At 33.6% G+C, this 27,513-nt stretch overlaps 4 protein-coding genes across 11 annotated transcripts; 1 reads left to right on the forward strand and 3 right to left on the reverse strand.

Moving 5' to 3' along the window:
* Positions 1-127: 127 nt before the first annotated feature.
* Positions 128-5,172, reverse strand: LOC139994162 (BRCA1-associated RING domain protein 1). 2 transcript variants are annotated; one of them, XM_072016553.1, is made up of 10 exons: positions 4,081-5,172; positions 3,556-3,773; positions 3,016-3,204; positions 2,638-2,788; positions 2,463-2,549; positions 2,200-2,396; positions 1,808-2,032; positions 1,631-1,740; positions 1,437-1,555; positions 128-1,364 (listed from the first exon to the last, which is right to left on the reverse strand). In XM_072016553.1, the coding sequence occupies exons 2-10, from the start codon at positions 3,624-3,626 to the stop codon at positions 990-992; spliced, it is 1,524 nt and encodes a 507-aa protein (XP_071872654.1). In that variant the 5' UTR covers positions 3,627-3,773; positions 4,081-5,172; the 3' UTR covers positions 128-989. The 2 variants fall into 2 exon arrangements, with proteins under 2 accessions (XP_071872654.1, XP_071872653.1); XM_072016552.1 differs by having other exon boundaries at positions 4,044-5,172.
* Positions 5,173-6,522: 1,350 nt separating this feature from the next.
* Positions 6,523-8,940, reverse strand: Magr (Iron-sulfur cluster assembly 1 homolog MagR). The gene is made up of 3 exons (XM_072016566.1): positions 8,842-8,940; positions 7,813-7,866; positions 6,523-7,526 (listed from the first exon to the last, which is right to left on the reverse strand). Exons 1-3 carry the CDS (start codon positions 8,923-8,925, stop codon positions 7,272-7,274), a joined length of 393 nt encoding a protein of 130 aa, XP_071872667.1. The 5' UTR covers positions 8,926-8,940; the 3' UTR covers positions 6,523-7,271.
* Positions 8,941-9,018: 78 nt separating this feature from the next.
* On the forward strand, positions 9,019-19,434 carry LOC139994155 (C2 domain-containing protein 5). Of its 3 annotated transcripts, none has more exons than XM_072016537.1 (15): positions 9,019-9,748; positions 10,366-10,763; positions 10,823-10,963; positions 11,040-11,256; positions 11,326-11,445; positions 12,465-15,052; positions 15,577-15,729; positions 15,819-15,987; positions 16,069-16,864; positions 16,932-17,249; positions 17,343-17,541; positions 17,617-17,786; positions 17,872-17,997; positions 18,075-18,221; positions 18,293-19,434. In XM_072016537.1, the coding sequence occupies exons 2-15, from the start codon at positions 10,394-10,396 to the stop codon at positions 18,377-18,379; spliced, it is 5,601 nt and encodes a 1,866-aa protein (XP_071872638.1). In that variant the 5' UTR covers positions 9,019-9,748; positions 10,366-10,393; the 3' UTR covers positions 18,380-19,434. The 3 variants fall into 3 exon arrangements, with proteins under 3 accessions (XP_071872638.1, XP_071872637.1, XP_071872639.1); XM_072016536.1 differs by lacking the exon at positions 9,019-9,748 and adding an exon at positions 10,027-10,151; XM_072016538.1 differs by lacking the exons at positions 9,019-9,748; positions 10,366-10,763; positions 10,823-10,963; positions 11,040-11,256; positions 11,326-11,445 and adding an exon at positions 12,218-12,323.
* Positions 19,230-25,983, reverse strand: Ms (neuropeptide receptor myosuppressin). Of its 5 annotated transcripts, none has more exons than XM_074112043.1 (3): positions 25,793-25,983; positions 20,287-20,501; positions 19,230-20,167 (listed from the first exon to the last, which is right to left on the reverse strand). In XM_074112043.1, exons 2-3 carry the CDS (start codon positions 20,498-20,500, stop codon positions 20,079-20,081), a joined length of 303 nt encoding a protein of 100 aa, XP_073968144.1. In that variant the 5' UTR covers position 20,501; positions 25,793-25,983; the 3' UTR covers positions 19,230-20,078. The 5 variants fall into 5 exon arrangements, with proteins under 5 accessions (XP_073968144.1, XP_073968145.1, XP_071872668.1 ...); XM_074112044.1 differs by lacking the exon at positions 25,793-25,983 and adding an exon at positions 21,814-21,951; XM_072016567.1 differs by lacking the exon at positions 25,793-25,983 and adding an exon at positions 21,446-21,546.
* Positions 25,984-27,513: the final 1,530 nt, after the last annotated feature.

The raw sequence follows: 27,513 nt of genomic DNA on the forward strand, positions 1-27,513 counted from the left end.
CAGAAAAAGGAGAGAAAAGAACGAAGGCGGAGAAATAGAGAGAACGATCGTCGACGACCTCACTAAGAATTACTCAAAAAGAGGGGGAAGGGTTGTTGGCATCAACATCACATATTTATGCACGATATTTTAAATATGAACAATTCTGCTATTACAATTTATTAGTAATCCGTAATATGTACATATTTGTTTCCTGTTTACCTTACTCGCTTCTTTGACAATAGATTAACAAATAGCTTTGAATCAAAGTATATTTACAAATTATGAAAAACGAACTATTTCCTAGCATATATTATTAATAAAATTAGTGTAATAGCATTAACATATAACACAAATAGGCGTAAACCATCCCGATGATGATCGTTATACTCGTTTTTCTTTCATTAAATTTAATTACTGTCTTATGTTATTTATTGCTTTATATATTCCCTAATTTATTAATTTTTACTTATATTCGATTTTCCTTATTATCTGATCTCAACTATATTAGAATCTCGCTTTTCCCTATCTTTCATGTTCGCACTGTTCTTCCTCTTTGCCTCTTTCTCACTCCCCTATAACTTTTTTCTTCCGTTCTCTCTTTCTCACCGCATGTATATGTAAGTATATGTGCACGACTAGCGGTACTTTACCCGTAAATGTACGGGATACCGTACGATATTTCCCTTTGGAATTTATCGTTCTTTGCGCAACGGTCAATCCTTCGTAATCATAGTACTACATTAACATATGTCTCCTTAAAAAGTTCAAACAAGAAAATAACTTAAAATCCTATTATTTGTTTCAATATTTTACATGACTATTAATTGTAAAAATACATTTTTTTTAGTATATTTAAATAATTCTTCACATTTTTCAAATTCTCTAACATATTTAATTATATCAAAATATAAAATATTCTATTCAATACAAAAATTACACTTTACTAGTTAATAGCACTTCTTCATTAGTTCTAGTACAGCAATTATAGCCACAAAACATGTTAATAATTAAAGTTTAAGTAGACCTAATTGCAATGGATCAATTAATGTAAATTTTTCTATACATTCAATTAGCCATATAAGCGGAAGTGTTTTTATATGAGGCATATTATATTTTATACGTGGTTCTTCTTTTTCTGGTACATATATGATATAATGTGTACATTTATATAAAGAATGAGTAGGTTCATTCGCAATGTGAAAAGGAATAAATAATCCCTGGTCTTTTATATTTTCTGGATTTGGTTCTCTTTTCAAAACTGTTCCACCACCCTCTTGTACTAGTGCTATTAATGCCTCTTTTGTTAATTGTATATCATTTGCATAAACGTTTTTTGACTGCCATGCAAAATAAAAATAACATCGATTGAAGAGACCTGGATTCTAAAAAGATAACCAGAAACATACAATGTATTATTTAATTTTCCTGTACAATGTGTTTGCAATTAGTTTTACCTGTTTTTGTGCATTTTCTCTAGCTTTCTTTGGGATACCTTTAATCGGTGTACCACTAACTTCAAATATTTCTAAATCTCCTTTTAGTACTTCGCTTATATCCATTCCTAATTGAATCCCTTTTATGACAAAAGATGCTATAAAAATTTATTTGTATAACTGTACACAAGGTATTAATCTAGAAACAAACTTACACTCGGTATTAAGTAACCAAGCTCCGTGTAAAAGTGCCATCATTACATCATATGACAGTTGTACGACATTTTTGCTATTAGCTTCTACTATGACATGAGTCACAGATGATCTACAACATATTATGATGTAATATAATACTATATACTATAAAATGACTAAAAATATCATCAACATACTGAAATCTAGATACAATTTTGATTTTATTCTTTGACGCTATTTCATTCAGAAGTCTTTTATTCTCTTCTTGTAAATCTGATACATATATAACAACCATATCGAATGTCATGGAAAGTGATTTATTTAAAGTATGACTAAGATCTATGGTGGTTTCATGTACATTATCCAATTCATTTTCATCTTTCAAAATATTCCACATCTCACTGTGTGGCTGACAATAATCTCTAAAATACAACATATAACATGAAATGAAAATATAAAATGATAATACGAGTTTACATATATAAGAATTATGATATTACTAACAACTTTATACAGATATTGAGAATATCAACATATGTGTAAATATTTACTTCGACAATTTAATAAATCAATATTAAGTAACACATACATAGGTTTTCTTCCATAATTGTCATACACATTTTTGTTAGCTGAATATTTTAATAGCATTTTTGCTTCTAACAATCTATTTGCTTTAGCAGCTTCATGTAATGCAGTTCTGTTTCCTTCACCAGGTGTATTTGGTAATGCACCACATTCTAATAGTAACTGACATATGTTGGTATGACCATAACTTACAACTTCTTGCTACACAAATTATATTTACATTATTTAAATTCAATTTAAAAAGTTATTTTATAATGTAATAATTACCAAAGGAGTCCAACCATTATAATCCTTTGTATTTGGATTTGCACCAGCAGCTAATAGAACTTTTATATGATCTTCTTGCATCTTCCCCTAATGTTCATTTCATAAATTTAGTCATATCTTTTATTTTTTAATTGATTACTATATTATATTATATATATGAGCATCAAAAATTTACCTTCAAACACGCAGTATGTAATTGTGTTTCTCCTTTACTGTTCTGTTTATTGATATTTTTTTTTGGTATGTGATATTTTAATTTACATGTAGAATTGATTCTGTTAGGTGACTGTATCGAATTTGAAGTTGTGGCTGTATTCCATAAATCTCTATTAAATTTATGTTAATTTAAAATTGAATAGAGCATATCATATTAAAAATTTATTTGTATGTATAAGACATATTTAGTATAAAATTTTGGAATTAACTATAATCAGATATTAATAAAGTCTCATAAGATTAGATACACTTATTCACATATTTGAAACAATTTAAATATATTTTAAAGAATGCAAATACAGAAATATGAAAATTTATTCTTTAACTTTTATAATACCTTTCCTCTATTATTTCTGCAATATTATTGCAATGAGATACAAGATTCTTAATTAGATGATCGTTACATATTTCAATGGGTTGTACAGGTATCTTACATATTATACATAGTGAATTGTTCCCAACACACTGTTTGCAAAAGAAATGACCGCAATTGGTGTATCTTGTTGCATTTATTGGCTCATTTCCACTACACAAAAAAAATAAAAAAAATTATAACGTACTTGTTTATACATTTTAAAAATTGCTAAATATATGAGATGAACTATGTATGAAATATGAAATGTATTATTATAATTAATCAGGCATGTTAATTTTTGAACATATTTTTTAATTGTAATATTAAAAACAGTTTTAATAAGATTGTAAAAATAAGTTCAAATTTTATCTTTATTCAGTAAATAAATAATGGAACTTAAAGATAAAATATATATAAATGGCACACACACACAAACAAACACACACACATACACATAAATGTGAGAAAATTTAAAAGACAATATAAATATAAGTTTGTTAATTGTTTTAATTAAAATATTACCATTTGTTACACTTCAACACATTTGCAAAGTCTTTTAAAGCGTCACGAGTGTTCTTCCATGAAGTGTCCATTTTCAATTATTATTATAGTACATATACATATATTCAAGAAATTTCTTTATCATTCCTTTTATAAGCATCTATTGAAAGTTAACCGTACTAAGTCCAATTACAGTTTCTTGCGTGGTTAAAGAGTTTGTTAAGTTTGAAGAATACATTCTAATGGACATAAAATTACTGTAATAGTTATCAATGTGTAAAATTAAAAAAATGTAACTCTTAACTTTAGGAGCATAGTAATTCAAAAGTTATGTGTATATATCCTCGTGTTTATATCCATTAAACCGAAGTTTAACCAAAATATATAAATATATATCATTTCTTGTTTCAATTGTATAGAACACTTTTCCTTAAGGCATTAGAAGTCTTTGTTTGTTGAAACGAAAACGGAGTTAACTTTTAAACTACGCCACAATAAACCGCACACACCTGTTCACATCACCAGAGAAGAAATAAGTGTGCTCACGCTTATAGAGCTGGTTGCTCCTGGACTAGTGCTGCACCATGCAACCAAGTGCTAAGTTTAATTGATGTTAGCATGTACAAGAACCCATCAAATTAGGGATGTATCCTGTTTGGTTGCAGACTAGCATAGATAAAAATCTATAAAGTTCTACGCTACAAGAACCTACATAATTGTACGGTTCTGCGAAAAAGTTCATATCTATTTTTCTATTAGAGATAGACAAGTATAAGAATGACAAAATCGCGTAATAATACAACTAATTGTAAGTTGCCTAAGAAAGAGAAATTAATTGTTTATTATAATTGTGTACGATGACACAAAGCAGAGTTAGAAATAGTACAAAAAACATGATCGAGATAGCAGCCAATTAACTCATATTATTTGCTATATAATTCATAATTATATTATATTATATGATACAATTAGTAATTATATGTCCGAATCTCAGTGGAAGAAATTTGGGCATTTCATAGACGCAACACTACGTATAAGAACGCGACAATTAATCAACGCAACGCTACATATTAAAATGATTTTAATGTAAAGTTACAATCCATAGATGAAAAAAAAAAATATTTCAACTATACGCGATAGTAACAAATCGCAACGCTACGAAATTAATTCAGAACTAACGTGTCATTTTAATTAGCCTTTAAATAAAAGAAAACACGACAAATTTAAACTCTACTTTTCGACAAATTCTAATAATTCATGATAGAAAATACTAAGAACAATCGCGACATCTTATAATTCGCAACGCTAAAGCAAACCGAAATCAGTACTTTTTCGTAGCTCTAATTGATAGCACGAAATTTAGACTAGCAACGCTAATTTCAAAGACCGCGATTAGCCCAACATGACAATGGGCCGATATGTACGTCGGCTAACAAACAAATCATAACTAATACTACTACAGATACTATAGGCGAGCACAGTAACAAAGTAGTAACGAGAATGACTTTCCATCCTCTGGATGATCCAGAAGATGGAAAGCCATTAGTAGTTGCCCTCTTCTATGACAATTTGCCGGGCCTCTTCGATTCATAACCTCTTCTTTTCTTCGGGCGCGATGCCCGCTGAAACTTACATCTAGGTTTGAGACTTTCCAAATCGCAAACCAAAAAATAACTTACAAATGTGAAATAAAAATGTAAATCGCGAAAGCTGATCCAAATACACATGGATGAACAACGATCATCGAGATCGCTGTCCTTTCGCATGTGCATGCTCGAGCAATACGTAAACGTTCGTATCGAAACCTACTCGCGATCGCGACCGCGAAATTCAAAAAATCGATGGGCAAAGCCAGAGACGATGGCATGTTCCATTCGTGCCCAGCTTCACCATCAATTTTTCGAATGAAATTTCCTGAAACAGGTTGAACACACGAAAACGCGCCTACCAGAGACTGTGTCAACCTGCCCGGCCCTACCTACTTATAATTAACAGACACCCCAGAAAATATGCTACCTATCCTACCTAGTGCTATAATTAAAAAATGACAAAACATGCACACCAACATATTCATTCCACGATTCTCACACATAACACTCGGGCGCAAGGACCTACATTAGAGAGAACGTCCCGGGACGCCTCCGACACCCGAGTTTGGCACACAACATGCACACTCTAATATTACGTACCATCTTCCTGAAATCGACTGACAAAGGCTAGCGATCATTGCCTAAAACACAATAAAAGTAAATCTCAGTTTTAATTAAAAATATTCATAATTCAAAGAGTGTATCTATTTCTCAGAGAAATTATAAGTGGTACGAGATTTGATATCATTTATTATTTGACAATATTCTGCACCAATAGGCACGCTCGATTTGATTTCGCAATAAATTGCGCTAATAGGAACGCTCGATTTTCGTATGTACGAGCGCGCGCAAATTTATCGTATTCAAACAGTCAAATTAATGAAATTGAGGAACAGAAAACATACATAAGACAATGTTTAGTAACAATTATGAATAAGATTATGTTCTTAATGAAAAGTTTTTATGTCTTACACGAGTGACGCTGATATTGACAAAATATGACAAATAGATAGGCTAATACTTACATTCGGCAGTGTAGATAAATTTATTTTGTATCTTTTTATATAATGTAATAATATAATTGATAAAAATAAAAATAGCTGACCAAAAATGCAATTTAAAGAAAAAAGGCACACAGTATCGTTTTGCCGATCCGAAGGAGGTTGGTCCAAATCCTAATAGAGACTTCTTTTTATAATGAATGTAATAGTTCAAAACAATTACTTTTTTTATTATCGGTAAAACCGGACGAATATATACAATATGTTAGTATTACGTGAAAATATATTTTATGTTAAAATTGAACTATTTAAGTTCAAGCGCATCAACGTCAAAATCACCGCATAAAGTTTGAACCGACAGTGCAAACAGTTTATTACGCTTTATGATTTCACTGTCATACTCTTTGAGCATTATTTTATTCTTTTATAAATCTTGCTGTACATATATATACATATATGCACGCATATATATACATGTATAATTATATATATATATTTATTGTTAATAAATACGTATAACATATAATCTTAATATTCGTCTAAATACAAAAGTACACACATACGATGCAGAATGATACATGAATTTTTATAGGAGACTTATTGTAACAGACAGGATATTGTTTCATATTAATTATTATAAATGTATACATATCATATGAAGCATCCTATATACAGTACTGCGTCACAGAATAAATATAAAATATTATAAACATTCAATAATTCATATAATACAACTCACATATTTTATCTGTATAATTTATCAACAAATACGATTTATGTATGTAATAATATTTTACAAGAAAACGTTAATAATGTTGAAAGATATTTTTGTATTGGAATCAGAATCTTTTGAATTAATAATCGATTAATTTTTATTATATATGTATACATATAGTATACATATAATCAACAAAATTTATTATTTAAACAGAAAAAAGATAATGAAATGAATTTACCATGATAAAAAGCCATATAATATTGCCAAATCTAATTTACAGTATACAGAACAAATGTAATATATAAATCTATGGAAATTTGTAAAATATTTTGTTTACATTATATTATACCTTATTTTTTTATAAAGTCACATTTTACTAAAATTTGTGATAATTAAGTAATCTGTATTAACTACGATTTTTTAAGTTTACTAAACAGAGAAACTTTCTCCGCATCCACAAGTCCCCTTGATATTTGGATTATTGAAAACAAATTCGGAACTTAATTTAGTTTCTACATAATCCATTTCAGTACCTAGCAGAGACAACTGTGCCTTTTTGTCGATCATAATGCGAACTCCATCTTGAACAACCTCCTCGTCGAGTTTACATTTTTCTTTAGCATAATCAAGAGTGTAACTTAGACCATTACATCCTCGTTGTTTTACACTGACCCTTAAACCAATCTAAAATAAGAAGTAGTTTTTATACAATATCTGGTTCTAAAAAGTCAGCTATTTTATATCACAAAATATTTTATATCAATTATTAATATTTTGTATAATTTATAATTCAACAATTATTCTTAGAACAAAGTCAACTTAATTAGTATTTAGTTGTAACAATATTCAAATCTTTAAAATTGAAGTGGTCAATATATGAAAATAAATTTATTTTAAAATAAATACAGTAATTTAGTTACTTTATAATAAATAAGAAGGTATTAAAGTAGAGGTCAAATTGTCTACTCACAAATTCGTTTTTGTCTTTTAATAATTCCTTAACTTTTTTTACTGCACTTGATGTCTGAAATAAAGTAATTATAGCATGAAAATCTAAAATATCTTTGCTTATTTGGAAATGGCAAATATTTTTATAAATAAACAAATTGGTACAAGATTATAATTCTCACAATTTAGAAATGAATACATATTCTATTAAACGGAATATTATACTGAAATTAATTATACAATGTGTGATATATGTGTATAAAAACAAAATTCATAAAAAGGATATAATCATTATTATTTACAGATTATTTATTATTATTATTATTTTTTATAATGCTTTACTTGCATTTGATGAATTTAAATGTTACAACAATATGCTACAAATTTAATACAGTTTCATATAACTTATAGAAGGAACTGAGATAATATTTGTTATATTATATTAAATATCAATACTAATCATTCAATTACAATTAATACATTATATTTTTATGCATAAAATCGTTAATTTTAATAAAGATATCGGTTAAAATATTCTAGATTTATATCTATGCAAGTGTCTGCGAATATTTATAAATATTTTTTGGTACTTATATTTGTCACACATTGTGTAATTATATTTAACTTTTAATATAAACAGTAATACAAAATCAAATTATACATATTTACATACTCAATAATAGAGAATAACATAATATCCACTATACAAAGTTCTTATAAGATATATCATAGTTACAAAAGAAATGTTTATATACAAATTAATAGCTAATTATTGATACATATCTTTTATTGTTTTGCAAAAATTATAAACAGCTAAAATCATGGAAATTTCTATGAAGATAAATAAGTAGTTAATGTGTTATTATATGTGATAACATTGGTTTTAAGAATAAGAATTACACATCATCATATCAACATAGATTGAAAACTTAATTCTAACCTTTCAGTGTTCAAAATATACATACGTTCGTAGCGATATTAACTAACACCATGTACCAATAATCTAAAACTATCACATATTTATGTACGCATATGTTAATTATTCACTTACTAATGTAAGCGCAGCTCGTGTAGCAAGTATTTTTCTACCTTTGACAGCACGAACAGTAGCTGCAGCAGCTACGGAAGATGCCATATTGATCTCGTAACGGCGATACTGCGTATGAACCCATGTAAAATATATGTATGTACAAGGAATGATATAACTATATTCATACAAACATACATAGGTATAGTAGATGATGCATTTAGAATACAGAATTTTAGGTTTGACGATTGACATCAACTGAATCGCTGATATACATATGTATTTTCATGCATCAGTGGACTGAATGCTGCCAAATTGCAATAATAAACAATGAGGAATTTTCCACGTACCGATAGACTACAATTTTCAATATAGCAAAGTCCATTCTGTAATATTCTTTCGACATATGTTCAGGTTATCCCAAATAAAGGTAGCAATAAATATAACACCAAAGAGAAAAGATTAAGATCGTATTTAATTTGTAATTGTATTTTTTTATTTAATACTTGGATAAATTGAACATAGTACAGCGTAGGTATCAAGTAACAATCGAAAGGTAACAAACAACTATCGAATAACCTTTTTCACTTCTCGTGGCAAATGGGAACTGCTACGAATCAACGTAATAACATAAGTTTCATTAATCTACTTGCATACAAAAACGATCATTATAATCGATTAAAATTGCTCAGCGGGCAATAAAGTTATAAATTTGAAACTGAAGTATGCATATATCATTTTCTCAATGTCCTTTAACCTAAAATAGAAGTATGCGATATAGAAGAAATTTGAAATCGCACTTCACGTTTAACGCGATAAACCATACAAATTTTGTAAAGAGTAATAATTTGGACGCTATCCAATTCCAATTATAATGTTCTATCACATAATCATAATATTCGGATTTCGAACGTTATTGGTAAAATAATAGGTAAGCTGAATATTAACGAGAATAAAGTAATCGATAAAATTAATAGTTGGTACTATTCGTAGAAATTTTTATATTTTATTCGTTTCTATAAGTAAAGGTATTACTTATATATTATTTTGTATAAATTATAGAATGTGTGAAATGAATTCGTTAATGCGTCTGAAGAGTTTTTCTGTGAAGATAACAAGCACGTAATTACCTGAAAGATGTGGCTGTAAACAAACGTCAGCTCAACGTTACTTAATAGACTTTTAAATAATTTACGTTAGAATGATTAATATAACATTAATATATATTAGCTGAGCTGAAGTTTTTATGTACTAATGTAACAAATAATAATTTGCACGTCAAATGAATTTATTGCGAAAACGTGTATTAAAACTCATAAATTGTTTTGACGAAAGTAAGTATTATTGTTCCTGGAAATGTGATCACCATGTATTATAAAATTAGTTTTCATATCGATCAACATATTCCTCGAAACAAAACTCTTTAAAACATAACCTCTGCTGTTACTACATATACAAATAAACGTGTCGTTACTAGTATAAAAAATGATGACATACTGCCCAAATTTCTTTTATATGATTGCGAAAATTATATTACTTTGATTGCAGGATTTTATTAAATTAGTTATCCGTCAGGATGCCAGGGAAGATAAAAGTAAAAGTATTGGCGGGTCGCAATCTGCCAGTAATGGATCGTTCTGGTGATACGACGGATGCATACGTCGAATTAAAATTTGGCAATATAACGTTTAAAACAGACGTATGCAGAAAATCGCTCAATCCTCAATGGAATTCAGAATGGTACAGGTTCGAAGTTGATGATTCTGAACTGCAGGATGAGCCATTGCAGATCCGATTAATGGACCACGATACCTATTCTGCAAACGATGCAATAGGCAAAGTTTATATAAACTTAAATCCATTATTATTGCCTGGTGTTCCTCCCACAGTTAAAAATATCTGGACATTAGAGGCTGCAATGAATACCAATGCTGGCTCTCAGAGTGGTGTGTATTTGTTCTTAACGGTAGAGCATTCAAACAAATTTGACAAGATTTTATTCTAGGTTCTGTTATGACTGGATGGATACCAGTGTATGATACAATGCATGGAATTCGTGGCGAAGTTAATATTATTGTTAAAGTAGAGTTATTTTCTGATTTTAATAGATTCAGACAATCTTCCTGTGGAGTACAATTTTTTTATTGTAAATATATAGAATATTTATCAAACATTAGAAATTATTTCTTTTAAATTTGGTATGTAGTATAATGTTCTTTCAGCACCAAATATACCTCACGGATATCATACTCAAAGTATACACGGTTTTGTAGAAGAATTAGTTGTTAGTGATGATCCTGAATACAAATGGATTGATAAGATAAGAACACCCAGAGCCTCAAACGAGGCAAGGCAAACATTATTTTTTAAACTAAGTGGGGAAGTTCAAAGGAAAATTGGCTTGAAAGCTCTAGACCTTGGTGGAAATGCTGTTATTGGGTAAATTACAGACATAATGCATAAATATTGATTTAAGAAGATTTCATCACACTATTTTGTCATAATTAGGTATTTACAAAATTTTGACCTGGAAGGTGAATCTGGCATTGTAGCTCGGGGGATAGGTACAGCAGTTACACTTGTGAAACTGCAGGATACCTTGAACTTTCCATCTGACAATATAGAGGAGTAAGTATATATGCAATACTGTTCATTATATCGCATTTAGCTTAATCTTTTATAGACCAGTTCTGCGTTAATCGTGCTCTAATTCTTACACTCTTAAATTTTTTACCAAGTATTTTTTAATATAACAATGTTGGTAATACTAAAAATATATTGAAGTGTTCTGTGTTGTGAATTATAATGCTGATTATTTAATCTGAGAGATGAAGTTTGTCCTACTGCACATTTTTTGTACAAGTACGAATTTTTATACCGCTTATTCGTAACTAAGTGCATGTAAAAGAAATCAAACTATTATTTTTCAATTAAAAAGTTACTAATTTTTTTAGTTAATTCTAGTAGGTGATAAAACATTAATTAAACTTTTTATTACTCAAGAATAAACATTAACATTTAGTCAACAAGTACTTGATACTGATAATGTGTATTTATTTCATTTTCAAATATATGGTTTAAAGTTTGATGCGTTTGTATACAAAAGAATCAAATAGGTTTTAACCATTTTACATTCATAGTGTATCACATACTTTAAGCGTATTCGATCTCATTTCAACTTCTACGCATTGGGTGTCCTATTTCTTTGGAATTGTTACTTTTACATAAAAAGATATAAATATTTTATAATCTTTTTATCCCTATATTCCATTTACGTACTATTTATTATTTATTTTGAGAAACGTTTCATTTTTTGATGCGTTTGCTAGCGTAAAAATATTGACTACAGAAGCTACAGTAATACTTTATAAAACTTCTAATCAGTATATAATTTTTTTAGGACACCCGGTATGTAGAAGCTAGATCGAGGTCTGATGCGCGTGCATTAAAACCAGGACGATGTGTGTGTAGAAAACGGAGAACTGCGATAGACTGGAAATAAGTAGGTACGCTACACGCGCATCCAACTTTGATCATTGATAGTAAAAAAGATTATTGATCTTTAATTGAATGAAAAATATTGAGAATTCTTATATACGAACTAATTAGGCCTTTTTCTTTCTATCCACCTGCATGTGTCAATATAGGGCATTCTTTTCACAACACAAAGCACAAAAGGAACGTACAGGACTCGATGAGAGTATGCCGTTATATCCCGTTACTTCCACTCATATCCTTGATCCTCGTTTTGCGAGTACACAAACCACGCGTGTAAAGGATGATTTTCCACATCATTCAAAGATATCTAGAAGTCCTCGGCGAATTATAACAAAGACTGAATGTCCTTGCCGTAAATTACGCGATGTAAGAACTATTGAGAAGTCATCAGACACGAATAATTTAAAGAAAACTCCAGTTTCATACCCAACTTCAACTGAATCCATTATTCAAGATGCGTCCATAAGAATGATGCTAGCGTTGGAAGATGAAAGAGGTGAAAGCAAAAATATATTGGACGTCCGCAAAAATTTGAGGAGATTGTTTAGTACAAGTGATACAGAAAGTAAATCTAGTACTTCTTGGATAAATAGTTCAGCTAGGTCTTCCGTTGGAAGTATTCAATATTCGAAGAAAGGGAAAGCACTTAAGGACAGTAAAGAAGGAGTTGCCGCCCTTTTAATAAAGTCTATACATAATGTTCCTTTGGAGCATGTTAAGGAAGATCATGAATTATCAACAGCCCTTTCTCTGTCTGATAATACGAAGGAACGCGAAAATATCGATGAACATGCTATCCAAAAAGGCAACAATAAGGATGATTTTAAAGGCGAAATTTATACCGTAACCCCGAAAGAACAGATGAAGAGGGAACACGATTCTTCGTTCGAAGAAAACACATCTAGCTCTAACGGTTTTTCGAATGAATCATCAATTGATAGTACTAGTTATAATATTTTAAACGATTCAAAATTTTCAACCGACGAAGAATTAGACGTAATCGATCAGTTTAGGAAACTTCGTAGAGCCAATACTTTCCCTTCCTTAAAAAGAAAACCAACGCAGGTAACGTCACAAGGAACAGATAGCGATACGTGTCCTCTTCACGAAGAGAGTATATCCCCTCCACTTGTTAAATGTCTATCTATGAATCAAATATTGACATTTAATTTCGAATTTGCTGCAAGTTCGGAAATAAGGAAAGATCATCCGCAAACAACAGCAGCAGGGTTTAATAAAAATCTGGAAGGTGGGAAAGTTTTACAAAGCCAGCAAAGTAGTGAAAATTCACAAGACTTCAATCTTCCACTCGCGACGAGTACGCCTGTGGAAAATTCTGTAGAAGAAACGAAATCGGATTCTTCAATTATTGATGTAGCAAAAAAATTAACTGCTCTTGTTATTGATTATGAAAAATGTGACGAACTTAAACAATGTAATCAAATTTCTGTAATAAGGGAACCTACTTCAGAAGATATTTTGAATGATGTGGACAATATGAAAGATAATGAATCATCTTATGCCGATGATTGTAAAGTACCTATCTTACAAAGTGCAAGTGAAACTGAAAGTAAGGATAAGATAGCAATACCTAGGCGGATAGATAGAGATTTCTTTCAAAGATTTCCTTCTGTGATCGATGAGGTAGATGAAATTACTTTGAAAGACTCTTTGAAAGATAAGCAATATATTGAAAGATTAGAGGAGGGCCATGCATTAAAATTAACTTTATTAACACAATCACTTCCATCGTTACAACAGTATCAATTCTCTACTGCAGAGTTAAATTCAAGAAAAGATCTGGACATTAAACTAACGCCAGAAACTATGTCGAAAACTTCGTCTAGTATTGAAAGTTTATTACAATCTTCGTGCAACGAAACTTTTGATGTAATTCACAAGAATAGACAACGTCGTATGTTAGATTTAATCAGAATAATTGACACGAAAATGATGGTACATCCGCTTCATCATAACAACAACGATGGTCACTTTAGAAGGAAAAGACGAGATAGAGCATGCAGAAATATTAGTCCTCGGAAATTACATCAGAATTTGCATAATCAGTTTCTGAAAAAACACCTCCACAATCACAAATGGGCAAAAGTTACACGTGTGTCCTCGTTCTCTAAAGATTTTCCTTTAGGCGAATCCATGCCAACATTGCGTACACCTGACACCTCGTCCTACAATTCCTCTCTCGAGAGTGTAATCATCTACGACACGCTAATTCGATCACATTTATGCAGAACAACTGAGTCGTTTTATTCGAGAGATAACTTCATAACCAAAAGATCTACAGTCGATCCGAAAACGTATGAAAGTGCTGCGAAAGAATTAACTCAAGATACACAAAGCAGCGATTCGTTTAAAAATGATAGTAACACCATAGAAATGAATCAACTAAAGCCAAAAGATACTAACCATTCGACATCATTCACATCTGTAGATCATGCGGTACATGAGAGTCATAGCATTTGTAATATAAGAGAAGCATTAGATCAGGATGAATTAACTAATATTACTAACACTGCTAATATGACTTACAACTCGTGTGTGTCCCCTCCTTCCCTCGATCATAGGCAACAAGATGAGGCATCTCTAAGTCCGTCTTATCCACTTCCGGCTGTTCCTCCTATGGTTTCAAAAGTATGCCAATTACCAACGACTAAGGCACAACCCACTGCCCCGTTGCATCGAAGATCCAGTGACTCTGATTTGAGCATTACTCCAAAAGGTGAGCTTTCTTAATTATACACTAATTACATATCTAACTTAAGATAGAGAATGTAGAGCGTATTCATTTTTGATCAATTTAGAATGACTCGTGAATATACATAATTGGAGTTGTTTTTAATGTAGTGCTACGAGTGCACTTTATTCACGAAATTCATTGATCTGCAGGTGATTTATTATGGGTCAAAATTCAAATTACAGGATGCCTCATAAAGTGAGTTATAGCCAGCAAAGAAGAAATTCCTGAAACAAAAATAGCATATTTCATGATGATCCTACATGGTTCTAGGTAATTTCTTTTTTAATTTATGTATGATTAAGAGTATCATTTCCTGAAAAATTATTTTCTTTATCTCCTTCTTTGCTTATTACTTAATGAATATCTACATTGCTGAACAAGGAATCACTTTATGAGACATTCTTTCTTTATGACATGTAATTACAGTACATGTTTCAATAAATATTTTGTTCTTAGATTAATTTATTTCTTTGTAACAAAAATAGAAAGTGCAATGTACATTATAGGCAACTCATTTGGAGCAAATGATAGATCAACGACTGGATTACTAAAAACTTCAACTGCTGTGATAAGAACCATGAATCAAGATGCATTTGAAATGTTAGAATACCCATTTATTACGATGCAACAGTACCCGCCAGGATTTATTTTGCATATCGGTAAGCATTTCATTATTTAGATATCTTAATTTATGTTTATTTACGACTTTGTCGCAAAGTTTAATCATAAAGCGTGTACTTTGAGACAGGTGGTCTTGTAAGCTCAAGATCAGTCAAACTTCTCGAAAGGATCAGCAATTTAGAAGAACCCGAGAGTCGTGATGCCTGGTGGAAAGAAGTTAGAATGGAAGTTCGATCGCATGCGAGGGCATTAGCGTGTAACGTAGTGATTGGTTACAAAGAGGAAACTAGTATTTGGTAAAAATTAGGATAGGACATTTAAACGTAGTTTATAATAACATTGTTTTATGCTTTCTACTGTTACTCTTTATCTTGTAGTGATGATGTCTGCGTGTTAAATGCATATGGAACTGCAGCAGTAATTAATCTTCATAGCTCAAGTCAGGATGCAGACAATGTTTTTGTTAGCAAAGCACAATCTGGATCCGGTGTTAATCCCACGGAAGTAGAACGCGAGAAAGCTCAACAGAAATCTGCACCTATAAAAGTAGAGAAAAGCGATACGGATACGTCTGTGCCAACCTCTACGCAAATCTGCAAAGTAAGGCATATGTCAGAGAGTAAAGATCACGAGAGAGATGTCCAATTTCAAAGTAAATGCAGTCTCTGTCATCTACCGTACAATGAAGCGAGTGTTCCGTTTCGTGTAAACGTTTCAAAATGCGGCATATGCAAACGTGCCAGAGTACCGGATGTGATGTTCACTACCATAGAGTTACCAGAAAACGTATTAATGACCGGACGAGGATGCATCATCCAAGCTACCGCGTGTAAATCTAAGAAAGATCTCAGAGGAGAATTAAATGCCAAGGAGATATCCGATTGCTTACCATTTTTAGAATACGAATTGCATAGTTTACTCTTAAACAAATTAAAGGTCAAAGGAATGAATTCGATATTTGGCTTGAAGCTACAGATCTCTGTTGGTGAACGACTAATCATTGGTATGGCTGTGGGTACGGCTATATTTTTAACCGCCTTACCCACACCCTCTGTTCCACAAATTGCTTCTGGAAATTCTTGGCATAAAGAGGAGCAATTAGCAGAAATTCAGAAAACTTTAGTCGAAACAGTCAAACAGAACAGAGAATTCTATCGGCTCAAATCTGTTGGGGTAGGTGCTTTATTGATCATCTTTGAAATTGAAAATAATCAATAATCAACTTATGTATTTGTTATAGGATGTTGAAAATGGACGTGTCACAACTTCTGATACCGATGAATCGGACGATGATCTCCCAGATTTAGATTTTAGCGTAGGTCCGAGAGATACTTGTGTGCTAGAAGTCGATGACATCGAAGATATGGATAGAATATCGTTACTGATGGATGATAGGCCTCCGGAGGATTTCCACGTAGTAAATACTCAAACGATTCCTGGTTTAGACGATTTGGAAATCGTGAGGAATTTGCAAATGTTTACTCAAATTTCGAGAACGAAAATTCCCGCTGGACAATTTGCATCAATGCCCTCTAAATATTTTGCTAAATTACTTCAGGTACCGTTGTATTTAGTTTTCAATCGTTAATTTACGTGTAATAAAATCATTATTAATTTAATCGTAGATTAAATTATTGATCTTTCGTTTCAGTCTGTATATTTCAAATTAAGAAGAATGATCCCCTGTGCGCTCTGTGACATGCAATTTAAGTTGGCGCTTCCCGAGCCAGATGAAATACAATTCACAGTAATTGGTATGGCCCTTGGATTAGGAGATCCTGTAAAAATAAATAAATCCAAGAAAAAGCTGATAAGTCATTCGACAAGTAAAGACCAAGTTAAAAGACAAGGTAGGTACCACAAGCTGTTTACAAATTCTTGTTATACTCGAAGTATTTATTAATTAAAATGTATTATATATTTAGATGATAGTGATATGATATTTAATCTTGACGTGGATCATACGGAAGTCTCGTCGGATAATGTATCTAGCAGTAATGTGAATTCAACTACCCTAGTTCATGCGCCATCGCTGAAATCCCGGACTCGTTCGCCATTACGATCCAAGATTTTTACAACACGTAAACATAAACATGTAAGTGTTTCGATGCGAGAAGAATTATCTTATGAAGCATACGATTAAGACGATTTTGATTATAAATTGTAATTTAAACGAACAGGTGCCTTTAAAGGGAAGGTACGGTGTAGATATAACACCTCTGTCTTATCTACCTGGTGGCCGCATAGAAAGGTATCTAGGAAATTTAAACTTCTTCTTCATTCGTGAGAGCACATCCATCAGAGAAGTTAGTACTGTTTTTTACACGAATGGATATAAGAAATAACAAATTAACGAAAATTAATAATCTTCTACCTATTACAGAATGGTGGTCTGAGTGGATTTACTCATAGTTTTGTGATGGAAGTTTTGGCAATCGTTCGTGCGCATATTACAGCCTTGGGTGGTAATGCGATGGTAGCGTTTTTTATGACCAAGTGCGTACTCCTACACAGTCCACACAAAAATCAAGTACGTATAACTTTGTTAATCATTAGTAAGCTCGACCGATGGAATATAGCTAAGGGAAAGTTATATTTTAGGGTCAATGTTTGATAAATGTCGGTGGAGATGTGGTATCCGTGTCGTATTTCACAGACGAAAAACACTGTGGTGTTTCAAATTGCTGACCCCAACCTCCACATTCTGCACCTCCATAGCTACAACCGCACTCCGAGAAGCAACGTCGAAGATTTGACTTCTCGCTGATCGACGAACTTCATTAATCGTTTTGAACAGATCGTATCTTTTATCTTGCAATCCTGTGATAGGATAGGGTTTGTAAATATTCGAATCTTTAGCGTATAAGTACTATAAGTTACGAGAATTCGATTAATGGATTTAGATAAGTTTATCAAATTTCGTAAATTTAGTCAAGCGGCTTTCTCTAACGAAAACGATAATTGTGTTACAAGACGCACATGTTCGATTCAGCACGGTCTTAGGTAGGCCTTTTAAAGAATTCTAAATGCTGCTTCGATGATTAGGTGCCTTGGAAATCGCACAGAAAATTTGCGAACAGTTCGTTTGTCCAACGAAATAGACAGTCGTTGGAGGCAAATTGTACGATTCAGGCATCTGAAAGGATTCCCATTTCTCGTTCGGTTGTAACAATAACAATAAAAAGGAAAGACGTAGACACTTCCTAAGTTCTGACACAGATAAAAGTGCGGTGATCGATGTTAGTGTGGATAAGCGTCCGCTCTCTTTAATGGATGGTAACAATCGACGTTGCTGGCTCGTAAAAATGAATTTGCCGGTAAATATTTGTTTATAATTTTGCAGATATTAGAATAAGAGAAGGATATACATATAAACAATCTTGATCGTTGTGGGACAGAAATTCAAGTTTCACGACCTTTTTGTCTAAGATTGGGGAATATCCAAATTCCGAAATTCAAAGCTACGTGAAATGTACAAAATTGAATCACGAGACAGAGTACGACTTACGAAGTATCCCGTGTATTTGGATTGTTACGCGCGTGTGTCTCCAATCCTTTACATTTGGTCGTTGTTCGTCGATAGTCGTACTAATTTATTGTTATCGATATAACGCTTATTCTGCGAGAACTAAACGACGTCATAAATGTGCATTGTAAAACGTGTTTGTGTTTCATTTTAACATAGTTATTAATTATTAATCCCTCTGTTACAATGTGATTAAATAAAATCGTCGTGTAATTAAGTATTAACATTTTTTAAATTACGTTTTGATATTAAAGCATCCTGTATTTTCTTTGTTTCTTAACGAGGAGATAAAGATGATGTTATACAACAACTTTATTATAATTTTAAATGTTGAAATTTAATAAACGATTAAAATAGTTAAATAGTACATAAAACAGGCTGTTAAAGTTGTTTTTCAATTTTACATCGTAACGCGATGACACGAAAACGCTACTTATTGTTTTATCGAAAAAAAAAAAAAAAAACGACAAAACGTAAGAGTCATCGCATCATATAGAGAAGAGATAAATTAGCGTTCACCAGTGCAAGTCGTTGATGCTATCATCATAGAATTTATTAGCAAGGAGATGGAAGGAAAAAAAGCTTCTTAAACAGTTTTTAAATAAAATGAGAAGCTGCGCGATACACGAGTAAATTGTCGGGAATTTTAATTAGATAGCCATTACTTTTGCTCGCTTATCGTTATTATCAGATTTAATTATTCGATATTAAGGAAAAACACAAATTGATATATGCAATATGAATGCAAGTAAGGATCTCTAAATGGGGTTTGCAGACATTTTTTTCTTCTTTCGTAGCTGGACGATGCGGTGAATTGAACTGTTGGATCGTTTCAAGTGCGAATCGTCGTTTGCGTCATGTTTAACGACGCCTTCCAAAGCGTAGGAAAACATGATCGACGTCCTGTCTCTTAACGCCACTGTCTAGTAACGGGATGCTTTCGTGAAACCCTATAAATTATAATTTCATTACGATCGTTTCGTTAAATGTCCTTTTTTTTTTCTTCTTCGTAATAGAAGTTCTATCTCTACAGTTAGGACATTGCGAATGTTTTAAAACGAAGAAATACCTGATATATGATTATCCTTGTTATCGATATAGCTTTCCATCTCTGAACTAAGTTCGTATATCCTTGAAAGAGCGGCGCAAACCTTCCGGATCCTCGGTGGAAGATCATCCAAGAAGCCAGGATTACATTGGGTTGGTAAAGCTGCCAGGACATTGTTATAGGATATGGCTATGGTTGTCATTGAAAAGAGGATCACGATCGTTGAGCTCATCATCCTTTAAAAAAAGACATCGTGACATATTCTTCGTATAAGCGCTATTAAATATATCGGAAGATTTCGACAGAGTCGTATTTCGCGTATTTCGGACGAAGAAAGTTTCAAGGAGATTAAAAACAAAAGAAAGTGGACGCACTTTCGCTGACAAGAGAATTAGCTCGTTTCCTATGAACGCGCGACAGTCTACAGGAGAATTAATTTTCCGATAACGAGTACGATTCAACGACATATTTTTAACGCGGCTATCAACGCCGTTGACAACTATCGTACAACTGGACCAAAGTTAAACTATAAAACGTTATTATTCTTCGTTTAAGAATAATAAACGGTAATTTAAAATATCTTACTCTTTTGCTTTACCGAGTGATAATTTGTAAATAAAATTATTCTAAGAAATAAAAGAATCGTCCGAACGTGTAAAATTATGCGAATAGTATAAAACATCTAAGAGGAAAATGGTTGGAAAAGGATCGCTTAATGTTTGTTTAGGATATGTATTGCGTTACACAAGACGGAATCGGAGTATCGAAGAAATAAAATACGCCGATTCCGATGTGATCTCCGAGGTGATCTGAGAGTCGGGAAATCGTATTACTAGAGCTACGTGACTGGAATGTTTAGTAGTTTTCAATTTATTCGAACTAAATATAAAACGAACACCACGGGAGTTAAATCGACGTCGAAGGAAACGGACAAACGAAACGCGCCTTTGTCGTAGTCGATGGCCAAGAAGCTCAAGAATGCCGGCTGTTACGTATGTACTTACATACCCGTGTACAACTTGTTGGCTGAAAAATAAAGAGGGGAAAAGAAAATTGTCCGTCGAAGAAGGGTCGTACGAAAAATCGTTAGATCGTTTTCGAACAACTTTTGAAAGACGTTAAAGTATCAATCAATCAATTAACGCATACGTTGTACGTGTAAACGAAAGTATATACCTACTTGAGCGATTTTATCGTGCGTTTGATTAATAGTAATACTTGAAGTAATATTAATAGTAATATTATCATTCAGATACTAATAGCGGACACTTGCTATCGATATGCTTAGCGATGTCATCGGAGGTAACTATATACACGGAATATACTCGAGTTCTATTGTTCTGTATTTGTAAATAGATATCAATGACACTGAGTAATTTAAATGTAATTATCGCTCGACTGCAGTATATCGTATTTCCATTGTGTTATCTATTCGCTGTATAGAAGTATAAGAGAAGTTTCTCTTCGCGGATATTTCGCGTCTTTTTAAAAGCGGGTTGTTGCGACGCATCATACGGTATATGTGTAACGTTCTAAACGGTACTTTACCATGGTACTATTCGCCATACTCTTGGTTTTGTTGTCGAGTAGATTCAGCAAAGAAGAAAGGAAACGATGCGCGCGACAGAATCTTCGGAATGAGATCAGGAATTGAATTTGAACGCTTTGTAGCTTTCTGTCATTCTGTTCGACCAGCTTAAAGCGCGTTCTTGAAAGTTTAGCTGTATTCTAGCTCGACGGAATGTTCAAACATTTTCCGCGTGCAAAGCGACGTTGATACAAAAAATCAATTATTTACGATCGGATAAAACGAATACGATAGAACGAATAGTCATACGTTTGTAGGAATGATAAAGCGGTGAAAAGAGGGGAAAGCGATAAATTAGCATTTTGGTTCGCATCTTGCAGCGTATAATTCGGTAAGAAAGGATCGACTCGTAAATAATTCGAACGCCTATCGATAGTTAATTAACGGAATAGAATCAGTTGGAATTGCTTTGGTGACCTCGTGCCCTCCACCCTCTGCGGCGATCAAGAAATTATCTCTTTTTCCTTTTCTTTTTCCATCTTTCAGCCTCGACCGAACCCGTATCAAACTTGTTAATCGTAACATCCAAAAGGATTAATCGTTGGCTATAAAATGTTTGTAACACGGCACCGATATTTTAGCGTGTTCGAAAGAGGAATGGAAGAATTGGAGCGAAGCTTGTTTAACGAGAGAAGCGTAATTCTATAACGAAAGTAATTTCTGCCAACAGCGCAACCTTTACAAATTCCAATTCGCTTGCTCGTTTTTACAAAGTTCCTTTCGAATACCATAGGGCTTTTAAACTTTACGAATTTCATTTGTTTTATATAAAACAGTCGACCGGTAATTGCGTTACCAAAGTCGCCCCATCTCCTTTAGGCGACTGGAATCGCTTCCGGTTAATTTAATTTTGCTAAAAGGTAATTTGCTAAGAGAGATACCGCGCAGCACGTATGATTTCGCAGGAAATTGGTCTTTTACAACATTTTCAAACGTTTGCGAGATACGCGCTTCTTAAATATTCGAGAGAGCTAAGACGGAATACGAAAGGACGAAAAGATGAACATAAACGAACATAGTACAAGTTTTATGCTCTTGAGTCGAAGCAAAACGCGTGAGATACGTGGAAACGTCTGACCCAAGCCGACGTTTACTACTTAACATCGTGGTTCTCCTTTTCACGCTAATAAAACGAGCGCCTTGTCTTTTTACGATAGTCCGACGCTTCTTATTTCTCGGACATGAAAAAAAATTAATCGATCGTCCATATTTCGTCTCGTCTCGAGGAAGCGACATATATCGTCGGAAGATCCGTCAACGCGCGGAAAAAGAACGACGCGAGAGCTTGATGATCGTCCATTTAAAAAAATAACGCCCGCAACGACCGACAAATAGCTTTTGACTCTTTCTCGAATCGACCCATCTACCACGATCTTCTTCTACGCCCTCGATTTCGATCCGATCGAGTGTCACAGCGAGCGCACGATTCTCCGCGTGCCGTTCTTTCTCCGACGAACCTTAAAATTCGAGCCAGTTGCGAAAACAACGGCCGTTTATCTTCTAAACACTTTGGATCGAACAATGATTAAATTTGCAAGCAGGGGATGTTAAACAAAGGTTCATTGGAATTACTTGCTCGCGCTGTTTTAGGAAGACCTATGTAAATCTTGATGAACAGCTTGGGACACTCGGCGAGCTGTCCCTCGAGCTACCCTCGCGGTAGATCGATCAAGAAACCGAACAGATATCGCTCGCGGGAGATTTCAAGAGGAAATGAACGTCAGCTCTTAATCGAGTTTGTATCTGAAATATCGTCGCACTAGTTCACGGTCTTGTTCTATCGCGCGATGCGAAGAAGAGAGAAAAGCGACGAAACGAATGGAAGCTTAAGGAAAACATTTGGAAAGAGCACCGACCGTAAAATTTTCACGGAAAAGATTAGCAGCGCTGTCGTTGGATAGTCTTGTGGATAGGACAGAAGGGGAGGCATGTTAACGTAAACGTTAACGTTGTGCAGGATTAAAGGTAAACGTAGATTAAATATAATAAAGTTTTGTACGTGAAACGTTTGATAATAAATAGGAAAGGAAAATTCTTTGAATCGAAATGGAGAAATAAAATACTCGATCGCTGGCTATTCTTACGATAGACGCGAATAGACTGTCCGGGATGTCGACTCTGTGCAAGCTATAACAAGGCCGCTTATGGTACTTCGTAGACGATCAGGCAGCTTGAATGAAACTTTTGTTTCAACCTCGTTCTTTTCTCGCAATTTTTTGTTATTACGTCGTGCGTGTTTCTTTTTTTTTTTTTTTTCTTCTTCTTTTTCTTTTCTTTCGTAATATCCTGAAAACGTATCTCCGCGAGATTATAAATACGATCGATGTTAAATATCTTTTACCATGTGTTTTGTAATAATTTTGTTGGTAATAGCTTGGCAACCAATTAACCCAATATCGGGTCTAATCCCATACTGCCAGTGTTCGAGAATAAATGAAAACCGTCGCTACGGGATTAGAAAGATTTACGAAAGACTTTGGTGATATAATGTTTAATAAGGAATTACGGTTAAACCGCGTGACTCAGCAGTTTTAATCGTTGCGATCTAAAAGTTCACGCCGGATACGTCTATGGTGAAATTGAATTTTGAATTTTAATGGTAAATCGCATTGTAAAAGAGAGGAATTCGCGGGCAAGAATTTATAACTCACGCACGATGGAGGTAATATATAGTAAAAGCACAATATGATTTATACGATCACCGTTAAAAGAATTCCTATGTAGATGTAGAAGAATAACTCGACGATCGTAAAGGATGCGATCGCGTGGGAACGTCGAACGAGATTTATTCGAAAGGAAGGACACGCGCAATTATATCGTATTCCCTATGGAACACATTCAACTTTATAATCTGGAAAAAAGCTTGGAACGCACGCGACAACTTGTATATCACGAATAATTTGCATAATGGAATCTTTTGATTTTATAAATTTCAGTTTCTTTGTGTTTCGGTTACCCGTGTCTACGATATTTTCCTACTAAATATCTTCGATAATTACTCGTCGTACAGCCACTCTAAAGAAAAGGAGTTCAACATTTTAAAAAATATCAAATTTCCTGTATCGTTCGTCGCTTGTTTCTTGCAATGAAAAATTGTAAAACAGAGGGACGTTCGTATGTGTACGTATGTACACTAGGTAGTCGGGTGTGGAGAAAAGTATTTCAAAATAATAGTAAATAATCGTAGGTCGGAGGGTGGGCAAAGAATGTCGCGACGGTATGCGTATATATTGGAATTTCTTTCGACCGACAAACGTTTCGCGGACGTATGTTATACCGTTGGTCCGCGTGTTTTACAAGGACAGGCAACGTTACAAACCATCCCCCGGGACAGAATGTTCCACATTGTCGACCGAAATTAATGTTTGCGTTTGGAACAAGCTCGTTTCTTTCCCCGTCACGTAAAAATGATGTTCATGCGTGCAGGTGTGCGATCGATTGGAATTTTTCATTTATACAATCTCCGGCATAGAAACGATCAGAATGACGGTATCAACGTAATGGACGTGTTTAAAACGTTCACCAAATAAGAGACAAAGTTGTGTAAAATATGCGATAAAACCTCTCGTTAAAAACTGAATCAAAGTCTTAAAAAGAAGATTAATAATAAGACGCTGGCTTGGAGCTTGATTACAGTGGCTTAAGGAGAAACCTGATTCGTAACTTAATTTAAAAAATTGATTAAAAAACCTGGCGAGGGTTGGCAGGGACGTGACGAATATTCTCATGCAACAAGTAACGAGTCCCGGGAGTCATCAAAGTTTCAACTTTCCGTTACGTTTATGAATAAAACGCAGCCTTCCTTCCAAAACTTGCGTACCTGGCTCTTCGACGACTCGTAATTCGCAAATTATTCTAGGGGTTCGGATTTAACGTTCGTTCTTGCGATCTAACCAAAAGGGGACGTAACGTACACCAGGTATCTGGGAGTAAGAATACCTGTTGCCTGTTCACGAACGCAGAGGTCCAAGATAACGCACGAACGTCGAAGAAACTGCGACGTGGACGATCCTTGCGAACGCTGCTCGATTCACTGGACACTGGACGAACGGCGAATACGGGGGCTGATGTGCGATATACGTCTGTGGTAAGATCCAAAGATACGATGATAGTGAGGAGATACGCGAGAGATCAGCCCTTAAATACGCGCCGTTTCCACGGCCATGCGCGTTTCAACGAAGAGTCAGGCGAAATCGCACGCATATTACACCCTCTCATCTCGTAGTTGACGTACATTTTCAATTTCCCCGTCGACACACTGAATAAAAATTTCATGAAAACGTTGGTGGTTACGTAACAGAGGGTGCCTTTTCTCTTATCCAACTGCCTTCGTTGCCGCTCGTTTTCTTGCTTGAACGCGTAGCCTGCAAACAAGATTTTTAACGGTCAAATAGTCGCTTCGAACGACACAACTCTCTAGACAAGAAAACTCCTATCAACTCTTGATTAGTTTTACCTGCACTTTTGCCGGTTCCTATGGGTCTTCTTCGACGATACTCGTCCGTTGTTTGTCGAAGAACGGTCGTAGCAGGCAACGAATCTCCGTAGAAGCAGACCATTTGCAGAGCAAATTCTTACTTTATTTTTCTTGAATTCTTTCCTTGTCTAGTTGGTTTCTCTGATTGTTTCTGCGTTTCCCGGACCCGTTGGTAATTTATTACGTTCTTCAACAAAACGGTTAATCGAATTATCGACCAAGTAATGAATTTAACGACGCGATAAAAGTCATAGAAATTACAGAGCGATAAAACGATAGGAAGCCTTAATGAGACTTTATGAGACACCGCAGAATTTTAATATCGTCCCTTCCAAATTGCCTTTTCGTTGTTTTCTACCCATCTGTCGAGAATATCGTTTTATTCGTTAAATACGAAAGAAACGCATTGGCAAGAGAAACGGTTTATTTCAATTTTTCCGCACGCACCCTCGGCACGTTAAATATCTTTCGTTGCGAAACTTGTATCTCGGACGTAGTCACCGAGTATAATAATTTATATCTCTTTCTCTATTTTTGTTTGGACTTTTTCTATATATTTCTCCCGTTTTTAGACTTGTTTTTGGAAAGCAAACCACGCTTTTTGCTCGATGTGTTCTTTCTAAATATCTCGCGTGCATACAAAACGAAACCGCGTTGAAACATTAATATCAAAAGAAAGATATTAAAAGGAATCTTTTCATTGATGAAATCTCCTCTATTTTTGCTTGAGCTTTTTCTATATATTTCTTCTGTTTTTAGACTTGTTTTTGGAAAGCAAACCACGCTTCTTCCTCGATGCGTTCTTTCTAAATATCTCGTGTGCGTATTACAAAACGAAACAGCGTTGAAAAATTAATATTAAAAGAAAGATATTAAGAGGAGTGTTTTCATTGATGAAATCTCCTCTATTTTTGCTTGAGTTTTTTCTATATATTTCTTCTGTTTTTAGACTTGTTTTTGGAAAGCAAACCACGCTTCTTGCTCGATGCGTTCCTTCTAAATATCTCGCGTGCATACAAAACGAAACAGCGTTGAAAAATTAATATTAAAAGAAAGATATTAAGAGGAGTGTTTTCATTGATGAAATCTCCTTCTCTATTTTAGCTTTGGTTTTTCCTATATTTCTATATTTCTCTTGTTTTTAGACCTGTTTTTAGGAAGCAAACCACGCTTCTTGATTGAT

Source organism: Bombus fervidus, chromosome 14 (assembly GCF_041682495.2).
Source record: "Bombus fervidus isolate BK054 chromosome 14, iyBomFerv1, whole genome shotgun sequence".
NCBI lineage: Eukaryota > Metazoa > Arthropoda > Insecta > Hymenoptera > Apidae > Bombus > Bombus fervidus.

Excerpts from the sequence above, each read along its gene's own strand:
- LOC139994162 (XM_072016553.1), bottom strand. The coding sequence starts at position 3,626 with ATGGACACTTCATGGAAGAACACTCGTGACGCTTTAAAAGACTTTGCA. Across the intron at positions 2,397-2,462 it reads ATAATGGTTGGACTCCTTTG|CAAGAAGTTGTAAGTTATGG; the intron begins GTAATTATTACA and ends TAATTTGTGTAG. Across the intron at positions 1,556-1,630 it reads TTGGTTACTTAATACCGAGT|GGATTCAATTAGGAATGGAT; the intron begins GTAAGTTTGTTT and ends TTGTCATAAAAG.
- LOC139994155 (XM_072016537.1), top strand. The coding sequence starts at position 10,394 with ATGCCAGGGAAGATAAAAGTAAAAGTATTGGCGGGTCGCAATCTGCCA. Across the intron at positions 11,446-12,464 it reads CCATCTGACAATATAGAGGA|GGCATTCTTTTCACAACACA; the intron begins GTAAGTATATAT and ends GTGTCAATATAG. Across the intron at positions 18,222-18,292 it reads ACAGTCCACACAAAAATCAA|GGTCAATGTTTGATAAATGT; the intron begins GTACGTATAACT and ends GTTATATTTTAG.
- Ms (XM_072016567.1), bottom strand. The coding sequence starts at position 21,513 with ATGATAATATTACTATTAATATTACTTCAAGTATTACTATTAATCAAA. Across the intron at positions 20,502-21,445 it reads CGCACGATAAAATCGCTCAA|GATGATGAGCTCAACGATCG; the intron begins GTAGGTATATAC and ends CTTTTTTTAAAG. Across the intron at positions 20,168-20,286 it reads CAAGGATAATCATATATCAG|GGTTTCACGAAAGCATCCCG; the intron begins GTATTTCTTCGT and ends TATAATTTATAG.
- Magr (XM_072016566.1), bottom strand. The coding sequence starts at position 8,925 with ATGGCATCTTCCGTAGCTGCTGCAGCTACTGTTCGTGCTGTCAAAGGT. Across the intron at positions 7,867-8,841 it reads CACGAGCTGCGCTTACATTA|ACATCAAGTGCAGTAAAAAA; the intron begins GTAAGTGAATAA and ends ACTTTATTTCAG. Across the intron at positions 7,527-7,812 it reads TAAAAGACAAAAACGAATTT|ATTGGTTTAAGGGTCAGTGT; the intron begins GTGAGTAGACAA and ends TTCTTATTTTAG.